Source organism: Hippopotamus amphibius, chromosome 17 (genome assembly GCF_030028045.1).
Source record: "Hippopotamus amphibius kiboko isolate mHipAmp2 chromosome 17, mHipAmp2.hap2, whole genome shotgun sequence".
NCBI lineage: Eukaryota > Metazoa > Chordata > Mammalia > Artiodactyla > Hippopotamidae > Hippopotamus > Hippopotamus amphibius.
In genome coordinates this window covers 38,064,680-38,087,216 of record NC_080202.1, presented here as the reverse complement: position 1 = coordinate 38,087,216, position 22,537 = coordinate 38,064,680, and the positions used below count along the sequence as shown (strand labels likewise).

At 54.4% G+C, this 22,537-nt stretch overlaps 1 protein-coding gene across 1 annotated transcript; it reads left to right on the top strand.

The window, feature by feature from the left end:
- The first annotated feature begins 5,371 nt into the window (after positions 1-5,371).
- GPR179 (G protein-coupled receptor 179) lies at positions 5,372-20,041 on the top strand. The gene is made up of 11 exons (XM_057716579.1): positions 5,372-6,165; positions 7,458-7,566; positions 9,168-9,255; positions 9,698-9,933; positions 10,749-10,817; positions 11,205-11,314; positions 11,603-11,841; positions 12,013-12,151; positions 12,761-12,866; positions 13,382-13,528; positions 14,972-20,041. The coding sequence occupies exons 1-11, from the start codon at positions 5,372-5,374 to the stop codon at positions 20,039-20,041; spliced, it is 7,107 nt and encodes a 2,368-aa protein (XP_057572562.1).
- Positions 20,042-22,537: the final 2,496 nt, after the last annotated feature.

The window sequence follows — 22,537 nt, the reverse complement described above, 5'->3', positions numbered from 1 at the left end:
CCGAGACCAGCTCGGCGACTCGAGGTGAGTGACGGGTGCCGCAAGCTTGAAGAAAACACAGACACAGACTGAAGAGAAAGATGGGACCGGGGGACTCAAGACCTCTAGGATCAAGAGCCCTGCTGACTCATCCCACGTTGCTTTTATTGGTTTCTCGGCTAACATTCTCAGGTTACTCCCATAAACAATCAAAGGCCTCACATGACTGGGGCAATGATCTTTGTTTGCCTCCTGGGTCCGAGTTGAGCAGGTGTGGATTTGAGCTGGGCGTGGAGAGCAGAACAGCCCTGGGGGCAAAAGACCTCTCTCAGATATTAGGGCTCTATGCACCACCCCTGTTGGCACCTCTGCAGCTGTGCCTGTCTTAGGTTGTTCCTCCCCTGAGGAATCTTACCCGTCTCTGGCTAACCAGCCATCCTTCAGGGCCAAACAGGGTGATAGGAGGTGTGCAGGGAGAAAGGGGCTGCGCCCCTAGAGACGGCCAACCCTCTGCCTATGCCCCCATAGTCTCCACGGCCCGCACCCTCAGCTGCTCCACTGCTCAAGCAGGACATTCTGAATCCCATCGCTCGGCCCACATACTTTAACATTTTCAAGGTTTCAGAAAGGCTCCTGAATGTCTTCCCACACGCCACCCCCCCAAAAAAAGGAACTGCCTTGCAAAATTTATCCCACACCCCCTGCAGTGGGAGTGCAAAGTCTAAACCACTGAACTGCCAGGGAAGTCCCAAAATTTCTGAAATTTTAACTGTTGGTTTTCATAAGCCTGTATGAACCAGCTCCACAGCACCACTAGACCTCAGTTTTCTCATCTGCAAAATAGGGATAAGGATTGCTGCTTTGCTTACTTGGCAGGCATGTTGTAAAGATCAAATAAGATCAAGCTTGTTGTAGAGGAGGTGTGACTGGAGGCAGGGAAACCAGTTAGGAAACCATTGCAATCTTCCCATGAAGAGATGTTGAGGGATGCAAAGGATAAGGAGGAAGGATCAGCCAGCAGAACTTAGCAACTTTAGTACCTTGAAGATGCATTGAGGAGATGATCCAGGGTCTGCTATGAGTACTACAGCCAGAGAGAACTTTTTTTAAAATATTTACTTATTTATTTAGCTGTATCAGGTCTTCATTGCAGTGTGCAGGATCTTTTTTTTGTTTTCCCCCGGCTTTGTTGGTCTTTGTTGCTGTGATCTGGCTTTCTCTAGTTGTGGCAAGCAGGAGCTACTCTTTGTTGCGATGCACGGACTTATTGTGGTGGCTTCTCTTGTGGCAGAGCACGGGCCCTAGGCACGTGGGCTTCAGTAGTTGCAGCTCCCAGGCTCAGTAGGAGCCTGGGAGCTGCAACGGGCGCAAGGGCTTAGTTGCTCCGCAGCATGTGGGATTTTCCCAGACCAGGGATCAAACCGTGTCCCCTGCATTGGAAGGTGGATTCTTAAGCACTGCGTCGCCAGGGAAGTCCTGCAGCATGCAAGATCTTTTTAGTTTCGGCATGTGGGATGCAGTTCAGTGACCAAGGATTGAACCCAGGTCCCCTGCACTGGGAACGTGGAGTCTTAGCCACTGGACCACCAAGGATGTCCTCAGAGAGAACTTTGTAAAATGAATATTCACCAATAGCCTGTAATTATAACCCTTCATGATTTCCCATTATTCTTAGGCTAAAGACAAACCTCCTTAAGGAGGCCTCTGGGGTCCTGTGTGATTGGACTCCTGCCTCTCTGGCCTCATCTCCCACCAAGCTCCACCTTGTTCTCTCTGCCCTGCCGTTCCACCAGCCATATGTCAGGCTCACAAACATATGGCCATTGCGTAAGTGATTTCCTTTTCTTGAAAGGCTTTTTCCCTCCCTTTTTGCTTCATAAGCTTCTACTCATCCTTCAAATTAAACTTATTCCTCTCTACCTCAGGGAAATCTCCCTGCCTAGGTACTTCCTCCTCACTGAGCTCCAAGACCACTCCTTTGTTGCACTTAATTGCACAAGTGTGACTTGTTATCTATCTGTGGGGTTATTTGGTTAAAGTCTGTCTTCCCTACTAAGCTGTTAGCTCTGTGAGGGCAGGGGCCTCGTTTGCTTTTTGCCCATCATGGATTCCAGTGCCAAGGACTGCCTGGCACAGAGTAGGCCCTTGATACATAAGCTTGGAATGGTTGTTCCATGCTTGTACAAAGATGATACAAATTCATCTCTAATTCTGCACAACAGAACCAATAACCTCCCTTGCCCATGAAAAAACTGGAGTTACTTGCCTAAGGTCACACAGTTCAAAAAGGTGCAATGGAATTCAAAACCAGCTCTGACTCCAAAGATTATATTTTCTACCCTCTCTCCCTCAGCTACCTCTTAGGTGTCACTTAGGTTTCTGGAGAAAAGAAGAGAAATTGCTATAGGATCACAGAACACCGGAGGCCTAAGAAGACCACCCAAGATCCCTGGCTGTCTCTGGAAAACTCTGGCTCCAGAACAGATGACCCCATGAATGCAAGATCTGTAAGCTCCACAGTGCCCTCTGCTGTCCAGCTACTTTCCTGGCCCCAAAGGAAGGCAGACCATGTCTGCCACCTGGGGTTATCTCCACTTGCCTGGAGCACGCAGAGGCACAGGGGAACACACACAGGCTCTTTCTAAGGCAGGGCAAGGAATGCTGCCTTTCTCCATTTTCTTAAATGTCCAGGCCTATAGCCCAGTTCCTGGAAAAAGTGTTGAAAATTAAGTTCCAAGCAAAGGAAGTGTATTTTTATATGAGTCAGATTTGTGTGTGTGTATGTTGGGTAGGTTTTATGTCTACATAGACCTCTTTCCTGAGGGCTATATGAGTGGTCCATTCAGTGGCAGAACTCTAGTTTAAAAGGTTTGCAAAGAACAACTCAAAGAATTTAAACCAGTCTTGAGTTCACTCAGTCATTCAGCAATGGGCTAGGCTTCAGTGATGAGTGAGACAGGCACGGTCTCTGCCCCTCTAGAGCTTGCTGTCTAGTTTTGAGTCCTAGTCATGCGATTTTCTAGACGTATTACCAAGAGCAAATAATTAAACATCTTTGAACCTGTGTTTTACTTGTAAAAATAGGTCAGTAATAATCACCCTTTGATAGAGCTGTTGCAGGGATTAAGTGAAAACTTACCTGCAAATGCTACAGCACTATACAAACAATAGTTATTATATGAAAAGCTTCTTGGGGGAAAAACAACTGATTATTATGTCTTCACCCAAGGTGTTCTGGCCCTTGACTAACGGTAACCAATAATAATACCAAGAACATGGAATGGGGCACTTGCTCACCTCATCCCACCTCCCACCACCCCTCTCTCTGTTGGCACACAGGAATCAGAGAGGAAAAGGAGGGAGCTATGGGTGTGTGATACAGGTCTGACCCCAGTGACCACTCACTGGCTTTGTGGCCTTGAGGAGGTCACTTAGCTGACATTCGGTTTTACTTTTCGTTTCCTTCTGTATCAGAAAGGTCTGGGCTGTAGGCACTTTTAGTTCTGACATCATAGGGTTTCTGTGGGGGTTTGTCTTCCAGGCCCCATCTCTTCCTCCATCCCTCACATTCCCAATGAAGGTTCCAAAGCAGAATTGTTTGTAGAGGCCACCTGTAAAGCAAGAGGAGATTTTAGCGACCACCACCCAGCCCTTCCTACATATACTCAGGGATCTGGGACATCAAAGGTTTAAGAAGTGGGGGTGGGGGCAGAATGAGAAGGGAAGAAACTAACATAGCACATGTGCTTGGGGCCAGGTTGCTGGGTGATCAGTGATGGGAAGCACATCAGCGATGGGAAGGTGGTGGAAGAGGGAGGGAGAGGAAGGCAGGGGCTTTATTCCGTGGCTGACTTCAAGAATCCACAGCCTTCTGGATCCAAGGAGGCTGCCTCAGACAGTGCTAACTCTGGGCTCTCTAGTTACTGTGTCCAACAGGGGGAAAGATGTGAGGGGTGAGAAGATGGGGAAGAACAAGAGAGGTTAGCGGTGGTTTTCATGAAGGTGGGAGAAGCAGAGGCAAAGCTGTTTCCTCTCTTCCCCCCTCCCCACTAGGTCCCCCCTCCTCCAGGCAGGGTTAACCCTGTGATGCAGGAGAAGGAAGGCTTCCCTGGGTGGGGAGGTAGAGACCTGGTGGAGGCTCCTACTCTAAGAGCAACAGTGCGATCCTAGAGAAGTCCCTTCACCTCTCTGGGCCTTGCTTTACTCCTCTACAGGAAGGTTTTCTTGAGGTCTCTAAGGATGAATAACAGGGTGATGGTGGGGGTTTGATGGGGCAGTGTATGGGAGTCAGAGCTCAGGGTTTGAGTCCCAACTCAAATGGAGCAGCTATATGATCTTGGGTGAGTCTCTGAGCCTTACCATCTGCATCTATGAAATAGGGATAAGAATATTTAGCATAGGTTGGTGTGGGAAAGAGTCATTAAGATAATGCACATGAAAGACAGTTTGTAAACTGCCACAGTCTGTACAAATATCGATTACTGGTTCTACTGGGCTTCCTTGGGACTTCCTTGGTAGTCCAATAGTTAAGACTCCACACTCCCAATGCAGGGGACCCAGGTTCAATCCCTGGTCAGGGAACTAGATCCCACATACCGCAACTAAAAGAGCCCATATGCCACAACTAAAGATCCTGCCTGCCGCAACTAAGACTCAGTGCAGCCAAATAAGTAAATAAATATATTTTTTAAAAGCCTATACTTATTGGGCTCTCTTGCCCACCCTTGCCATCCCCAATCTCAAATTCCAATTCAGCAGCGCAGTGTCGGGGTGGGGGGTGGGGGGGCGGGGGAGCGGGTACAGGCAGCTAGAGCAGATTACCAGGAGCTGCAGCTTGGCCCTTTATCATGGCCGTCGAAATTGCTGCCAGAAGGCTGAGTGGCGCAGAGGGGTGGAGAGAGGGGCACAGGCTCATCTGCGGTTGCTATGGCGCCCCATCCTGGATTTGCCCATCTCTCCTAATGGAGCAAAGGGCAGAGGGAGGGAGGGAGGAAGAGAGAGAACAACTGGTCCCTTCCTCCCCCCTCCCTTCTATCTCTCCCTGGAGCAGATGTAGGGTGGGGAATGGGGGGAGGGAGCCTAGATATTGGATACGAGGGGGAGGGAAGGGTGGTGTGCCAGGATTAAGAGGGTTTGCAATGGGGCCACACTGAGAGAGGAGGGAGCAGAGCCCTCGTGCCTACGTCCAGAAGCCAGCTGATGACGTTAGAGAAGAAAAAACGAGCAAGACAGCGTGAGCCTGAGAGAGAGGGAGAGAGGAAGAGAGAACGCGAGGATAGGAGGCATGCAAACAGGCAGCCCCAGACTACGGCCAGCCTCTGCCTGGGATCTCCTGAGCCACTAAATTCCCCAGGCAGCCTGGACTCCAGGGTCCCTGAGAGCTGCCCCAGGGATGGGCACCGAGGCAGTGGTCATGCCTCCTCCTGTGTGGGGGCTGCTGGGCTGCTGTTTCCTCTTCGGTTGGGCTCTGGGGGGTCCGAGGCTCCTCCGCTCTCTGCCTGAGCTGTCCTTCCAAGTCAAGCCAGGATCTGTACCCATGTGGGTGCCCCCAGAAGGGGCTGAGGCAGCCCTGGCTTTTCTCTACTCTGGAGATGCCCAACAGCTGTCAGGGGCTAATTGCAGTGAGCGCTATGAAGCCCATGGGGCAGGAGCCAGACCAGGGCTCCCCCCAATCCTATGGAGGGCAGCGGGCACCGTTACCCAGGCCGCCAATTTCCTCAACATGCTGCTACAAGCCAACGACATCCGGGAGTCCAGTGTGGAGGAGGATGTGGAGTGGTACCAGGCACTGGTCCGCAGTGTGGCCGAGGGGGACCCAAGGGCATACCGGGCTTTACTGACATTTAACCCTCCACCGGGGGCCAGCCACCTGCAGCTGGCCCTGCAGGCCACCCGGATGGGAGAGGAGACCATCCTTCAGGACTTGTCCGGGAACAGGGTGCAGGAGGAGAGCCCAGCCGAGGCCCTGCACACCCCTGACCTGCAGAAGCGGGTACTGACCAATGACCTGGGGAGCCTTGGCAGCCCCAAGTGGCCACAGGGGGATGGATATGTGGGGGACGTGCAGCACGTGAGGCTGTCTTCTCCCTTCCTGGAATGCCAGGAGGGTCGGCTCCGTCCTGGCTGGCTTACCACACTCTCAGCCACCTTCTATGGACTCAAGCCAGACCTCAGCCCGGAGGTCAGGTAAGTGGGTTTGTGCACGTTTTGATGCTATTGTGGGTTTGTAGGGTGGGGGGCCCAAGTCCAGCCAGCTGCGCATAGGCCATTTGGTATGCACCTGTGTGTCTGGGGGACACAGATGTATTTGCATTCAGCTGTGTATATTTGCAGTTGACTGGGAATCTGTAACTCTGTGTTAACATGTACAGATGTGTATATGCACTAGATATGACAGAATCCGTTTGTACACAGGTATATATATGTGTGTGTATAGATGTGTGGTAATACCTGGGCATAGGTCCTGGCCTCCAGGTCTGAGTAGTGGGTACAAGGCAGGAGAAGGCCTGGTGTGGGTAACAGTGACAATCCCTGCACCGGCTTCTCAGAGGAGTTAGATGGGTGCTTTGGGAGTGAAATCCTCTGCTCTCTAGCAATGTAGAACTGTAAAAGGAGGCCTCTGCAAGGGAAGGAAAACACCTGGGGGGAGGCTTCAAACCATTGCCCTTTCTGCCCAGGAGTTGGCCGGGTCCACAGGGTCTCTCCCAGTGGCTATATTCTTACGTCAAGTTCTGACCCAGGAACGTATGATATTACTCAAATAACTGACCTCCTCTTCCAACCGGTGTAAAGAGGTGATTGGGAGCCATGATGGGAAGGAGGGAGCAAATGGACACTGTACTGCAAGGCATTCAACAATCAATGTTGTTTCCCCAGCTGTGTGTCCCCATTCATTGTCTCCAGCAGAGTTCCTCTCCTAGCTGCAGGCAGCTTGGCTCCTGGCCATCTCTCTCCCCATTCAGCCCAGAGCAGGGGTTGAGAGTCCTTGGGCCAGGCAGCTCTGACTCTGGGCCCCTCTATTCCATATTTTCTTTGCTGTGATCAGTTCAGATCTGGTTTGGGCAGAGTGAGGGGGTGGTTAATAGCTGTGCTTTGTGTGCGTGTGTGTGAGTGTGTATATACGTGCAGTGGGGAAGTGTGTCCCTTCCAGACAGATCATCAGAACTGTCGCTCCCATATGTCTCGCCCCCTCCCTTTACCCATTGATAGAAATCAGGAAATGCTAGGATGTTGAAAAGCTGAGGGTTGGGGGGTGGAGGCGGGGGAAAAACCTTGGGGGAGGAAGGTTGTTGCTGCGGAGACAGTGAGGGTTAATAGCACTGGAGAAACCATGTGCATGTGTGCCCTCTCTCCTGGCACACTGCAGCCACTGTGCTACAGTGTGTAGAGCTTGCATTGCCCCATGGTCTGGGGTCCAAGGACACATGTCCACCTTGGCATCCTTCACTGTACCCCTAACTGCCAATTCACTGCCCTAGGGGGCAGGTGCAGATGGACGTAGATCTTCAGAGCGTGGACATCAATCAGTGTGCCAGTGGCCCAGGCTGGTACTCTAACACACACCTGTGTGATCTCAACAGCACCCAGGTAAGGATACAGAGGGTGGGGGTACTGGGGTCCTGCCTTCCTCCACCTTTCCCGTCACTGCCATCAGGAGCAGCTGACAGAGGCACACCAGCCTCTCAGGGCTTCAGGAAAGTCCCTATTGATGAGATAGATAGAGATGAGTTACCAGGCTTTTTAAAAGTGAGGACATTTACAGCCCAGCCCCATCCCCCACCCAAGACAGCCACCTTCATTCCTTTGCAATCTCAGTGTGCTTCCCTGTCTGCTGTCCCTTCTGGTACTGGGTGCTCCAGGATCCCTTCCCCAGGACCGCCTCCAGAGCCTCTGTTAATCATCCCCTTTCCTTCTCCTGAATCACATTGTCCATGTCAACAGACCTCAGGGCTCCTTCTGGACCGCAAAAGATGCTCTGTTGGGTGTTTGTTGAAATAAGTGGAATTATTGGTTGGGGTGTAGGAGGAGACTAACCAGAGAAAGAGCCTGAAGAGCTCTGGGACCAGTAAAGGTGATGGAACCCAGGCCAGATGCTGGCAAAATCAAAGTGGATGCAGGAGAAACTGGATAATGGAAAGCAAGCTCAGTACTAGGAAACTGGGAGGCCAGTGAACTAATCCGCTCCACACTGACACTGACTGCATGCTTGTTGCTGAGCTGAACCAAAGCCAAGGCGAGCCCTGCAGCCTGCTGGGAGGGGGGGCGGGTTTGGGCATCTGTTGCTCTTCAGGGCACATGTGTTTGGAGCTCTCAGTCCAGCGATGGATAAGGGCTCCCATTGTCCAGTGCACTTTTAAACCCAGCCACATTCATGTCTCTGGGTGTGCGTTTGTCCAATGGCGCAGACTGGTAGGAACAGAGCGTTTTCCAGTGGTCCAAGTAAGAGGGGAAGCTGGGCCACATTTCAGAAGCACCTTGTAGATGAAGTCAGGGGCTGGATACGGAACCTTCCTTCTTTGCCCCACTGCTGTCTGTTCCCAGCCACTTCCTACAGTAGATCTGACCTCATCCATGTGCTCATCTTCCCTGCCTGGCTCTGAGGTCTGCTCTGTCCCCTGCTGGGTAAACATCAATGGATGGAAGTGGAATAAAGAGCTGGCCTTGGCATCCCACCAGCCTGGCATTAGCCTGGCATTAGGGCTGGGGAGAGCAATCCTGCACCAAAGCCAGATGGCCCTGAAGGAGGAAGCTGCTCCTCCATAGGGGCCTTTTCAACCCACCCGTGTGCCAGAGAAGGAGGCTGATGGGGACCCTTTGAAGCAGGATGTAGGCACATAGGTGTGGTTGAACTCAGAGTTCCCCTGCTTCCACCTCCCCAGCACCTTGTTCTAGCAACAGCTGGGGACAGAGAAATGGGACCTGTGAGACTCCTGTCATCGCCAGTCTGAATAAAAGGGTGATCCATCTCCATACTCTTTGCTTCAAGCTCTCTTGGAGAGGAGAGGCAATGGTGGGGGGCAGAGTAGGGTTTCCAGGGAGGGAAGGCTTCCCAAGGGCTGCGGAAGCTTTCTGGTGGGGCTCCCCAGTGTAGACCCAGGGGCTGTGAGTAGGAAGGTAGATGGACCCTCCATCTCTTCCTGGGAGGGAAAGCCCCATGGGAATACCTTTTGTGTTTGTCATCCCCACAGTGTGTCCCCCTGGAGAGTCAGGGCTTTGTCCTTGGCCACTACGTCTGCCGCTGCCGACCCGGCTTCTACGGGGCAAGCAGCTCCAGAGGTATGTAACTATGGTGAGGGCCAGGCAGGTGTTTTGCAGGCTGGGCTGATCGGAGCGGGGCGCATCTGGGGAAGAAAGGCAGGTTGGGATGAGACACTGGGAGAAAACTCATGGGGCGAGGGAAGAATGTCGAGAGAAGCAGGAGATGCAGGCAGGGTCCCAATTTGGGGGTGTCTGTGCCTTCTGCGAATGCGCCTATAACATGCCAGTCTAATGCAAGCTGACCTTGCAATGAGTCCTAGCCTGGCATCACCTCTTCCTGTTACCCTGCCTTCCCCTGAAAGTATTTACTTCTTCATTCCTACCCGCTCCTGACCTTACCCCAAGGGCCACAGACCATAAGAGGGCAGGGAGAGAGCTGTGCTGACCATTGGGAGAGAAGGCTGGGGTCTCAGGCTGTCCCAGCCATGCCCCCTCCCTGCACCCATCTTGTTCTTTATAGACTCAGAGGAGGGTGCTGTCCGGCCTACCGGGCAATTCGGGTCGCCCCAAGGCAGCTCAGGGAGGCTGCTGCGGTGCCAACCATGTGCTGAGGGCTGCTCCAGCTGCCTGGATGCCACGCCGTGCCTGGTGGAGGAAGCCCCGGCGCTGCGGGCAGTGGTGTTGGCCTGCCAGACGTGCTGCATGTTGGCTGTCTTCCTGAGCATGCTGGTCTGCTACCGTTGCCGCCAGAGCAAGGCAAGGAAGGCCCCACATCTCTCTTCTACAGACACATCTACCCATCCTGAGTCTCTAGCATCAGCTGGAGACCAGAGACTACGTAAGACTAGAACCTGAGAGAAATGGGTTCTGGTCCTGATTCTTAATCTAACTCACTATGTGACATTAGGCAAGTGACCTCACCACCTTAGACCTGTTTCCTCACCTGTGCAATGAAGGCATTGGACTTGATTCAAAACACTGTGTAGGCACTAGGGGAAGGGATCTGGTCCCTCATGGAGCTCCCAGTTGAATGGAGGAAGCAGACAGGTAAATAAAATGACAGCACAGCAAGACAGGGGCCAGGATGGAGGTGTCAGTTGCTGTAGCGGCTCAGAGAGGGGACCCAGTCATCCTGCCTGAGATGACGTGGGAAGACTTTCTGGAGAACGTGACATTGAGCCGAGGTTGACGGTCCACCGAGAGAGAAGGGAGTTTCTAGACAAGGAGGCAGTCTGACCCAAAGCTTGGAGGAAAGCCTGAGATCCCTTCTAGCTGCAGCAACCTCTGATTCTAGCCCAGGTCTGCAGCCAGGGATTGAGAGGGGCATGTGGCTCGGGTGGCGGGGGCCATGTGAAACCTTGACCTTAGCCAAGCTTAGTGCCGGTGGAGCTAAGAGCCTATGGTGGGAGTGGCTGTGGATGCAGAGGGCAGAGATAATGTTACAGGGTGAAGCTTTAGCCCAGGGCCACGAGATGACCCCTCAAACAGACCTGAGACCCTCCTGCACCATCCTCCAGGCTCTGTCCTCATGCTGCCCTGCTTACATGCCTCTTTTTTTTCTGGGTTCACAGAGGATCCGGGCCTCTGGAGTGGTACTGCTAGAAACCATCCTTTTTGGATCACTGCTGCTCTACTTCCCTGTGAGTTTGTGGCCAGAGACTGACCCCACCTCCCAGGATCCCCCATAGCCCCAACCTGGCACCCTCCAAGCCCAGAATCCTTCCTCTCTGCCCTGTTGGGGGGATTTGAAGACTTCTCAAAATCTCCCTACTCATACCCACAAATGACAGGCTGGCCTAGTGATCTCTGGAGTCAAACAGTCCAGGCTTAAGAGAGCTCTATGACCTGCTGTGTGACTTAGGACAAGTTACCTAACCTCTCTGATAACAAAGGTGCTCCTTTGCAGAATGGAGGTGATGATGCCTCTATGACAAGGCTGTTAGGAGGATCAGCAATGTGCTTAGCATAGGCCTGGCGCATAGTGGAAGTGCAGTGGAAAGCAACTATCTTTGCCCCCTCCCCACCAGGTCTTCATCCTGTACTTCAAGCCCAGTGTATTCCGCTGCATCGCTCTCCGCTGGGTCCGGCTGCTGGGTTTTGCCACTGTCTACGGCACCATTATACTCAAGCTTTACAGGTAGGGTCTGGGGCAGAACTTGCTCTCGCACTGCTCACTCCAGGCCACTTCAGCTCACTTATGGAATGGAGTTCTTCACAGCCAGACCCCTACCAGCTCTACTCCTCTGTGCCCCCAGGGCCTGCTCCCATCACTATGGCCCTCCCCTCCATGTAACTTTTTTGAGGGCAAGAGGAGGCAGTGAACCATGGAAGGGATGGGAGGACAGGGATGTGTGGAGGGAAGGGAAGCAATGGTCAGAGCCGTCCCCCCTCCCCGCATCCGCCAGCCACACTCTAACCCTTGTAGAGTGCTCCAGCTGTTTCTCTCTCGAACGGCCCAGCGGGGCCCCCACCTGAGCAGTGGGCGGCTGCTGCGGCGTCTGGGGCTGCTTCTGCTGCTGGTGCTGGGCTTCCTGGCTGTATGGACAGCAGGGGTCCTAGAGCAAGGCACTCAGCACACATCCCTGGTGACGCGAGGCCACACTCGCACGGGCCGCCACTTCTACCTCTGCCACCAGGACCGCTGGGACTACATCATGGTTGTGGGTGAGTTGCTTCCACTGAGCCCAGCCTCACTTTGGTCTCCTGCCCTGTACCTCCAGGGGCCCTCCTGCCTTGTACCTGGACCCCTGGGTCAGGCTCCCCACAGCACGGCCTACAGAGAAAGGGGTGGCATGAGTGCTGAGGTGGTGCCCGGCTCTCCTTACTTCCCCACAGCCGAGATGCTGCTCCTGTGCTGGGGCAGCTTCCTCTGCTATGCCACCCGGGCTGTCCCCTCAGCCTTCCACGAGCCGCGGTACATGGGCATCGCCCTGCACAATGAGCTGCTGCTTTCTGCTGCCTTCCACGCAGCCAGGTGAGGACAGGCCCTCCTACCCGCCACGCCTCCCACCCTAACACCACTCCTCCCCTCTCCCAGGTGAGGGTACCCCCATCCCACAGCCCCTCTCACCTGCTACGCCTCAGCAAGGTGAGAAAGGCCCGCCGCCTGTAGCTCTCTCCCTACCCCACAGATACCCTTCCTGTACCACGTGTCTCACCCAACACCCAAGAAGAGGAAGCATGCCCCACTCCTAACTCCTCTCCCATTCTACACACCACCACCCCCATACAGGCTCCATTCTCCCTGCCTTCTTCCCCCTCCCACCTCAACTGTCCTTGCAGCAAGCCTGCCATGAGTGTCCCTGTGGTGAAGGTAGAATCAGCCCACCTGGTGGTGCATAACAGAGTTAAGTGCTATAAACAACCAGAGAAAGCAAGCTGGAGTAGTCTGGGAAGGCTTCTCGGAGGTGGAGATTAACGTGAGCCCTGAGGTGGGAGCGCAGGAAGAAGGAGGAGTGCCCTCCTCACTCCACTGAGCACCTCCCGGAGATCAGGGCTGGGGCTGCGGTGGAGAGCCACTGAAACTGGTGAGAGAGGCCACTCGCACCCACAGCTAACCATCCCCCTCCCACCTCGCCCTCAGGTTTGTACTGGTTCCCTCTCTGCACCCAGACTGGACGCTCCTCCTCTCCTTCTTTCACACCCACAGCACAGTCACCGCCACACTAGCCCTGATCTTCATCCCTAAGGTGAGCTCTTCTGGCCTTGCTGCGAGGCTGACCCCAGCCCCTTTGCCAGGAGCGCTGTGGCGCTGCTGTGCCCACAGCACCCTCTCCAGGTCAGGGTGAGAATGACACCCTGGGCCCTGAGAGATTTGAGTCCTGAGCGAGGAGCCCACTTAGGAGTCAGGGAAGGAAGCTCTGTCTCCAATCCCTGGGTAAGGGAAATAAGAGCTAGGGCTTAAGGGGGCCCTGGTAACACAATTTGAAGGTTGGCAGACTCTGAAAATCAACTTGGAAACAGTTACAGAAAGATAGGTGTGTGTGTGGGAGGGTGCTGAAGGAAATGGCTAGGAATTGTGGGGGCAGGGCATTGAGACCCCTAGTCTATGAGCCAAAGAAAATCAGGAAGGAGAGAGAACAATACTCCTTGGACCCCCAAGGAGCCCAATCAGAGAGGAGGTGAAGATTTATGGAATAAATACATATGCCATGGGGAGGGAGCCAAGGTGAGTCTTCTTCCTGATCGTGCCCACCCTGGCCAGTTCCAGAAGCCCGGGGCTCCTCCCCGAGAGGAGATCTTGGATGAGGTGTACGAGGACGAGCTGGACCTGCAGCGCTCAGGCTCCTACCTCAACAACAGCATCGCCTCAGCCTGGAGTGAGCGTAGCCTGGACCCTGGAGACATTCGGGTAGGTGCTGCCCTCCCTACATCCTCTTGATCCCCAGGGACTGGGCGGGAGGCACTGCTGCCCTGCCACCCGGGCTCTGTGCCACTGCAGGTCCCCTCTCCTTCCCCTAGCTTTTCCTCTAAGACCTGCCTCCCTCACTTCTCCACCATTGTTCTAAGCTGCTTCCCCTGACTCTACTCAAAGGAGGCCACGCAAGTGGAAAGACCCCCCAAAACCCCAGAAACCAGATTCCTGATGCCCACTTGGCAAGGTAGAGGCAGAACATGAGTGGAGCTCAAGTCACCTGTGTCTCCTGTGTCCTCCACTCCCACTCAGCAGGGCCACCTTGAGGGGCAGACTAAGAAACCCCTCAGTCCCCAGCACGCCAGGCAGTAAGCGACCCTAGGACCATTGGGGCTGGGTCATTCAGGCAGTGAGTGGCTACCAGGGATTTCCACACCAGGATCCCCTTTCCCTGGATCCAGCAGTGTTAGAGAAAGGAAGAAGTTCTTCCTGAGTCTTACATCAGGAGAGCATCCTTACCTTATTTTTCTGCTTAAGAATATCACTATAGTCACAGGAACCCTAACGAGAGGCTCAGAGGGTAGGAAGTAAAGAGACCTGGTGGTAAAGCCCATTGTTTTCTAGAACCTGCATGTGGGAACAGTCCCGGGAAGCCATTTTGTCCATCCCTCCACACCCCCTGGGGCCCCCTCCACACCTGACTTGTTTACATCCTCCAATTCCTTATCTCAGCTGCCTCTGCCTGTCTTTCCCTCGTGTCCTCCTCACCGTCTGAGCTCTGCCTGCCCTGCCTCCTGCCCCCTGGGGAAAGGCTGAACCCCAATCCAGCAGGCAGGCCAGAGTGGAGGCATGTTGCCATGGCGATGCCATCCTTGACCCTCCAGTTTGGGGAACAGCAGCCCGTGTACGTCCCCTATGCTGGCTGTGGGGGAAAGTACAAAAGACTTTCAAAGCCCCATACTGTTAGTTACATCTGAATATACGGCAGTTTTCACACCCACTGGTCCCACCAACCTCATATAATCCTCTTAAGGAAGTGAACACTAGGCAGCCAGTTTTCCTTACTTTATTGAAGCAGAGGTTCAGAGAGGGCAAGAAAATAGCCTGGAGGCATATGATGGGTCGGCAGGCTCAAACCCAGGTTTCCTGTCCTCCAAGCTGGGGACTTCCCACCAGACCACACTGCCCAGAGAAGGCAGTGCGCGCTGAGTCCTCAGAGCTGAGCAGGTCGGGCTCGGGATCTAGGTGGTTGTTGGCCCTGCAGGACCGAGAGGTGAATTCTGAGAGTTTTAAGAGCAGGGAAGCGACCCCGCTTGGTGGGAAAGAGATCCCCCAAAGAAAATGGCCTGAGCAAGGGCTGAGGGGCAGGGCAGCGCCGGGAGGGGATGGAGAGCTTGGCCCTCACCGCCCGCTCTGCTCTCCCGGTCCTCCCGCCCCCAGGACGAGCTGAAGAAGCTCTACGCCCAGCTCGAGGTCCACAAGACCAAGGAAATGGCCGCGAACAACCCCCACCTGCCCAAGAAGCGGGGCAGCTGGCGCCAGGGCCTGGGGCGCTCCTTCATGAGGTACCTGGCCGAGTTCCCCGAGGCCCTGAGCCGCCAGCACTCCCAGGACTCGGGCTCCGCGGGCCGCGGCAGCCTGCCCGGCTCCTCCCGCCGCCGGCTGCTCAGCGCCGGCCCCCGGGAGCCCGCCGCGCCGCCGGGCCTGCGCAAGTCCCGCAGCACCTGCGAGCCGGACCGCGAGCCCCGCGGCGAGCAGAGCCCGCCTCTGCTCGACTCGCTGCTGAGGAGGACGCTGGCCAGGAGGGGCCCGCGGTCCCAGAGCCGCGAGTCGCCGGCGGGGCCGCCCGCGCTGGGCTTCAGGTCGGCCAGCGCCCACAACCTGGCGGCGGGAGAGCGGCCGCCCCGCGCCCGGCCCGCCTCGCTGCACGAGGCGCTGAGCGTCGTGGCCGGCTCCAGGGAAAAGGCCCTGCTCGTGGCCAGCCAGGCCTACCTGGAGGAGACCTACCGGCAGGCGAGGGAGCGGGAGGACAGAAGGAAGGCAGAGGCCGCCCTGGCCAGCCCCGCGCGGAGGCCCTCGGCCCGGAGGCTGGAGCGAGCTCGAGCGGTCCCCCTGTCGGCCCCGCCGTCCCCGGCCAAGAGCAGCAGCGTGGACAGCTCCCACGCCTCCGGAGAGCTGCACGGGGAGGCCGTGAGAAGGCTGCCCCGTCCGCCCATTCGGCACCAGATCTCCACACCCATCATGGCCACGTCTGGGGTGGGCCTGGGGGAGCCAGGGATGCGGTCTCCCACCTCCACCTTGGCTCCAGCTCTGATGCCAGCTCCTGCCCCTGCCCTGGCACCCATCCCAGTACCCCCACAAAGCCCCAGCCTACTCACCTACATCTGCCCTTGGGAGAATGCAGAACTGCCAGTGAAGAAAGAAAATGTGGCTCAGGAACGCCCCTTGGGGCCAGAGCAAGGCAACCGCTCTCCCGCCCCAGGTCGGGCCAGGCTTTGGAGGGCCCTCTCTGTGGCAGTCGAGAAGAGGGGAGCAGGGAAGAACGGGACAGACACAGAGGACGGGCATCTCCAGGGTGAAGCCGATGAGGATGAGGACAGGCCCAAGGTCTTCTCCAAATCCCACAGCCTCAAGACCCCTGTTCAGCAGGGTTCCATGCGCAGTCTGGGACTGGCTATCAAAGCTCTGACCCGTTCTCGGAGCGCATACCAAGAGAAGGAGAGCGGAGAAGGGAGTCCTGAGAAGGAGAAGGGCCGAGCTTCAGGAGAGGGTGTGGGGGCTTGCCCCAGATCTCCCAGGCCAGGCCGGCCCAAGGCGGTGAGTAAGCAGGCCGCGCTCGCCCCCTGTGACGACGAGGAGTCCCTCCAGAACCAACAGAACACTCACACAGGCAGAATGCTCCAAGTCCGTCACCAGGAGGGCAGCAGGGAACAAGAAGACAGAGGCAGGAGGACATCCCAGGGCCTAGGGGAGGAGAAGGTTGGGAGAGCAGGAAAAACAGGGCCTGCCATACTGAGGCAAGTCAGGCAGGGCACCGTTGGGGACAAAAATGCTAAGCAAGCAAAAGAAGCCCCTGTGGGGTGGCGGGAACTGCCCAAAGCTGGCTTCCAGCCCCTGGGCAGTGCTGACCACAGGGTGACAGATGTATGCCCCTGGGACGTCACCGCATCAGAAATGTGTCAGCCTGACAGTAGCAACAAGGCAGAGATCTGCCCCTGGGAGGTGAGGGGAGTCCCTGAGGAGGAGGCGCTGAGGCACGATCTAGACGTCTCCCAAAACGAGAGGGGGAAAACCTCAGACAAATCAGAGCCCAAAGATGTGGCTGCCGTTGCTCGGAAAAAGCCAGAGAGGCTGGTCAGGGGGCAGGAGGCAGTGTGTCCCTGGGAGAGTGCCCATCCTGGGGGTGTGTCGCCTCAGTCAGCCCCTCAGGACTCTGACAGAACCAAGGGCAGGTGTGAGGCAATGGGCAGTGTGGAGCCTAGAGAGGTGGAGACGCGTCAGTTGGAGGCTGCTGGCCCAGGAGCTTGTACCTCTGACATCACCAAGGCAGAGCTCTGTCCCTGGGAGGCAAGTGAAAGAGAAAATGAGAAGCTCCCCCAGGAAAAGCAGAAAACTCCCAAGGAAGCAATCTTCTGGAAAGAACAGAAACTGGGTGAAGGCTTGGAATCTCTTTGTCAGTGGGAAAGGACAGATTTCCGGGGCCCCTCAGCAGTCTCTACTCAGGCCCCAGGAACCCCTGAGTGCTCAGGGAGTTTGGGCAGTAGCATCACTGAGGTGTGTCCGTGGGAGGCAAGAGATGCTCCTGCTATTGGGAAAGCAGAGATCTGTCCCTGGGAGCTGGGTGATGAGGTAGTGGGGAAGGAACTGATGAGTCAGGGGACAGGTGGAGAATCTCTCCAGGAAAAGAGGAAAACCTCCAGAAAAGGAAGCTTGGGAGAGATGGGGGAACAAACTGGGAAAGGAGTGCAGAAATTTAGTCAACAGCAGGAGTCAGTGTGTCCCTGGGAGAGCACAGCCCCTGGGCACTCCAGCCCACATCTAGACAATTCCTCATCCAAAGCTGGTGGCCAGCTCCGCAGCAGCAGAGGCGGCAGAGCAGCACAGGCATGTCCACGGGAAGATGTCAGGTTAGAGGCAAAGGAAGCAATGCCTGCCAAGGCAGAAATCTGTCCCTGGGAGGTGAATGAAAGAACGACAGAGGGCTGGACATCGGGACAGGCCCCCAAAGGAGGAGAATCTCAAAAGGACACGGAGAAGATGCCGGGAACATCAGGAATCAAAGACAGCACAACTTGGGAAAAGCCTGAGGGACAGATGCAAAAGCAGGAAGCAGTCTGCCCCTGGGAGAGTGTGGACGCTGGCAGCTTCTCCCCACAACCTGGTCCTGAAGGCACAGATAGACCCAAAACCAGTTTCCAGATGTCAGGCAGTGTGGGAAGCAAAACTGCTGAGATCTGTCCCTGGGATGTGGAGGAAATCCTGCCTGCTGAGAAGGCAGAGATCTGTCCCTGGGAAGTGAGCGCTGGAGTAGGGGAGAAAGGGGCTTTGGGAATTGAGACCATTAGGCAATTTCCAAACGATACAGGAAAGGCTTCTATAGATTCTGGACCTGGAGAGGTAGTTGTTACTGCTCCAAAGAAGCCAGAGAGGCAGGCCCGGGAGCGGGAGGTGGCCTGCCCCTGGGAGAGCTTGGATCCAGGGGGCTCCTCTTGGCATTCAGATGCACTGGGCACTGACAGACCAAAAGCTGGGCTCCAGGAACTGGACCGTGTGGGGTGCAGGCCAGCTGAAGTGTGTCCCTGGGAAGCAGAGAGAGTGCCTACCAATGAAAAAGCCAAGATCTGTCCATGGGAGGTGGATGAAGGAGCCCCTGGGAAGGAACTGGAACAACAGATGGGGACTGATTCAGTGGGGCAGAGGGAGAAAAATCTAGAAAAGGGGAGACTCACCTCCCTGGGAGAAGACGTATCAAAATGGGAGACAAAACTGAGTCAAGAGCAGGAAGCTATGTGTCCTTGGGAGAAGGACTTGAGGGCACCCTCTGCTCAGGCCCCCGAGGTCTCAAACTTGTCCAGCAGCAGGGGTAGCAGAGTGGCCAAAGGGCACTCCTTGGAAGTGAGTGATGAGGCAGCAGAGAAAGGGGACCCGACACAAGACCCAAAGATGGGTTCCTTCCCAGAACACATAACCCCAGAAAAAGCAGAAGCCACTGCTGAAGGTGGGGGAAAAGCAAGCAATGAACTACGACCTATCCATCCACAGGAGAGCATGGCCCCGGCGGGCTCCTTCTCCCACACAGACAATCAGTGCCCTGACCAACCTAAAGCCGGCTCTCAGACACTGCCCAGCCCTGGCGGTAGGCTCACTGAGGTCTGCCCGTGGGATACTCCTGCTGTGGACACTCCCAAACCTGACAGCGGTGCCAACGCTGAGATCTGTCCCTGGGAGGTGACTGAAAGAATCCCTGAGGAAGGGGTGTCAAGACAGGATGGAGAAGGGGAACCTCAAGAGAAGGGGAAAGCCCCAGAAAAACCAGAGCACAAAGTCGTGGCCGTTCAGGAAAAGCCAGAAAGTGCAGATGGGAAGCAGGAGGCTGTGGGTCCCCAGGAGAGTCAAGACTGTGGGGGTCTGTCTCCACAAACAGCACCACAAGCTTCTGACAGAAGCGAAGAAAGTTCCAAGGCAGCGGGCAGTGTGGGGGCCAGGGTGGCGGAAGTGTGTCCATGGGAAGTGGAAGAGGCTCCCTCTGATAAGAAAACAGACATCTGCCTTTGGGAAGTGAGTCAAGGGGCAGCAGAGAAAGGGGGACTGGAACAAGAGGTGGACAGAGAATCTCAAGGGCAAGGAGAGATGTTCCTGCAAAAGGCAGGATCTGGAGGGACTGAAGAACATTTTTCACAAGAAGCAGCAAAAGTCAACAGAGAGGGGGAGACAGTCTGCCCCTGGGAAGGCACAAGGTCAGAAGGGCTCTCCTCCGAGCCAGATGCTCCAGACACGGACCAACCCAAAGTCAGCCCCCACGGAGCAAGCAGTACGGGGAGCAGGATGGCAGAGCTGTATAAGTGGGAAGTCACGGATCCGGAAGGAAATAAAATAAAGGGGACCATGGCAGACATCGACATCTGTCTTTCGGAGGGAACTGGAGCCCCATCTGAGGAATCTGGCCTCCCAGCTTTAACAGCAAATCAGGCAGAAAAACTCTGCCCCACAGCCCCTGAGAACCCATCATGCCCTTCAGGCCACAGACCTCTGGGTGGCTTTCTTCTAGAAAGCAAAAGCTCGTGCCCCAAAGTGAGCAAGCCAACCAGTAATTTTACTCTGGAAGGTGTCAGAGAACTCCAAGTACCTTCAGAACTTGGGCCGAGGACCAGCTTAGTCCCAGAGCCAACTCTCCAAGAAGCTGAGGTCCATAAGTCTTCCTCTTTAACTGAAGACCAAGGAGAAGTAGCTTCTAAAGCTCAGCATGAAGAACTCCCCCCTCCAACTGTCTATCCTTGGGACTGGGAGTAACAATTCCATTAGGTGAGGTGAAACACTGGATGGCTGGCTTTTAGAAGCCAAGGTCCTTTCCAAGTCCTAGGTGTTTCCAAAAAATGGAATCAAACACACTTGGCCACCTTCCCTCTCCAAGAAAGCCAGAAGTCAACTCATTCCAAAGACAAATTGTACAAAAAGGGTGCAGCTCAGACCCCAACAGTTATTCCCATCCTCTCTTTACTTCCAACTCTTCTTCCTGCTCCAGAGAACAAGGGCCAGACTTTCTACTTCTAATGAATCCTCCCATCCAGAGTACTCAACACAAGGTGTCTGTGACAGGACACTCACTTTTTGTAAAGCCAATGTTAGTGATAAAAGGAAGTCAGCTGTGCCCAGCCGACATTTTCTCAAAGGGACACCCATTCTTCTTTGAAGTCTACAAAGGAAATTTTTTGAGAAGAAACTAAACCATGCAAGACACTGGCAACATAGGGGCCGAGGATCATAGAAGGTTATAAAGGTTGCCATAGGAAGCTTAGAAGCCATTTACTCAAGTTCAAAGATAAATCACGGGGAAAACTTAAATGGCTCAAAAGAGGTGCCTGAAATGCCTTAAAGATCTTGTCATTTTGACTTTGGATCTCCAGGTTCTGCTTTGTTGATCCTCATACCTGCCCTGCTTGGCTGCGGAAGTACAGCCAATCAAGCACACTTACAATCCTTATCAACATCCAGCACCCAAAGCAACATCAGACACAGCATAAAGGGAAAGACAATCACTCCAGGTCCTTCCCACGCCGGCCAAAGGAGAGTTCTCTCTTCCAGACACCATCTCACAGTTTAAGAAGTATGACTCTTTCTAGCCTTTTCAGATGGTCTTCCCTTCCTTACCCTCCATCTTTTGCCAGTCTGCAGAGTTCATCCCACTGCCTCATTCTCCTAGCCTTTCAGTGCTGTCATCAAAGGGACCCCTCTCTCTCGTCAAATGCAACTGGAGCAAGGGAGAATTTCTCGTTTCAGTGCAAGAACCACTCCAAATCACTTGCTCAGTAACAAGAGGCCCACATCAGTGTTTCCCAAGAAGCCGAGAAAGAAAGGAGGTCCTGTTTACAGCCAGGATTTTAACTGCCCTCAGAAAGAGTAGTGCTATGGGGCAGGTTAGAGGCCTGAGGGCCAGGGAAAGGGCATTGTGTAAATACAAAGCCTCCTTTCTTAGGGAGCTCGCTCTTGCTCTTAGCTCGGCTCTATTCTCTCAAGTCAATTCAGGCTACCCTTACTTAAGCGGTCCTAGATAACAGAGTGCTGAAATTAGGTGATACTACCAGAGAGAAAGGAGGAAGGAGAAAAACACTGGTCACAGATGTCTCAGGACTGGACAGGGTGAGGTGGGGTGAGGTGGGGATGAAAACAGGCAGACTAAACATGGCAGAGCTAGACTGGGGCCCACCCTCTAACTGGACAGAAACTGATGCCATTCACCAGGAGGTAAAAGACAAAAGAAGGGGACCAAATGCCCGAAGGGAAAAAAATCAGTCTGCATGTAAATACTCCGGGGCAGCTACAGGGCTTCACAAAAAAGTAGCAAAGTACTCCATTTCCAAAAAGGAGAAGGAATGGAGTAACCCACTTTCAGAGACCAGATGCCCTTGTTCCATATCTAGGCCCTCTCTCTTACCTAGGTCCCCTGCCCTAGACTTCCAGAACAGTAACTGAAGCGTGTTGTTGCTCTGGGCTCTGGCTAGTTAGCCTCACAGCTTCTGACCCAATGCAAATTCTGCGCCTCAGAACAAGCCTGCTGGGTCTGGACTAGCTGGGAACAGAAAAGTTGTCCCTCTAACCACAGTTGTGACATAAACCATGGGGAAAAAATAAAGAATGCTTTTTCTTGACCACTGCAGTTGTTTCTAGGTTATTCATTATGGTAATTTTGTTTTTTCAATGCTTCTAACCATTCATGGTAGATAGGTAAGGAAAGAACAATGCCTGCTTTAAAGTCCAAGATAGCCACATGGCAGCCTTCAGGACCATGGGGCGGTCTGGCTAACTGTCAGCCCATGCTCAGCTACATGGCTGGCACTGCAGATGGTCTCTGCTTGGCCTTTCAAGCCAATCCTGTACATCTGGGCCATTCGCTCAGCTGGATTTGATCCCAAGGGGAAATGAAAATTGCACTTATCCTCTGGCTCCCTGGTGGCAGCTATTGCTTAGCTGCTATTTAGGATTACACAGAGACCCCTGAGACATACAGGGGAGCAGGGTGAAACAGCTTATTTGAAACACTGGTTTTTATATATATATTCAGAGAACTCAAGCTGTCGTTTGCCCACTGAGCGTGCTTTGTTTCTCTGCTTTCCTACCCTCCCAGGATTGCCTCCCCTTCCTCCATACTCCCCAGCTGTGGATCCTACTCAAAGCACTTCCCTTCTCATTTCGCCTTAATCCAGGGCTCCGCCAAACAGGATATGATGAAACCTCACTTGGGCAGCGATGCTGGAAACTGATGTACATTTTAAGCCAAAAGGGTTGAGA

Coding starts and splice junctions, on each gene's coding strand:
- GPR179 (XM_057716579.1), top strand. CDS start 5,372: ATGGGCACCGAGGCAGTGGTCATGCCTCCTCCTGTGTGGGGGCTGCTG. Junction 9,934..10,748: donor ACCGTTGCCGCCAGAGCAAG/GCAAGGAAGGCC, acceptor CTGGGTTCACAG/AGGATCCGGGCCTCTGGAGT. Junction 12,867..13,381: donor CCCTGATCTTCATCCCTAAG/GTGAGCTCTTCT, acceptor CACCCTGGCCAG/TTCCAGAAGCCCGGGGCTCC.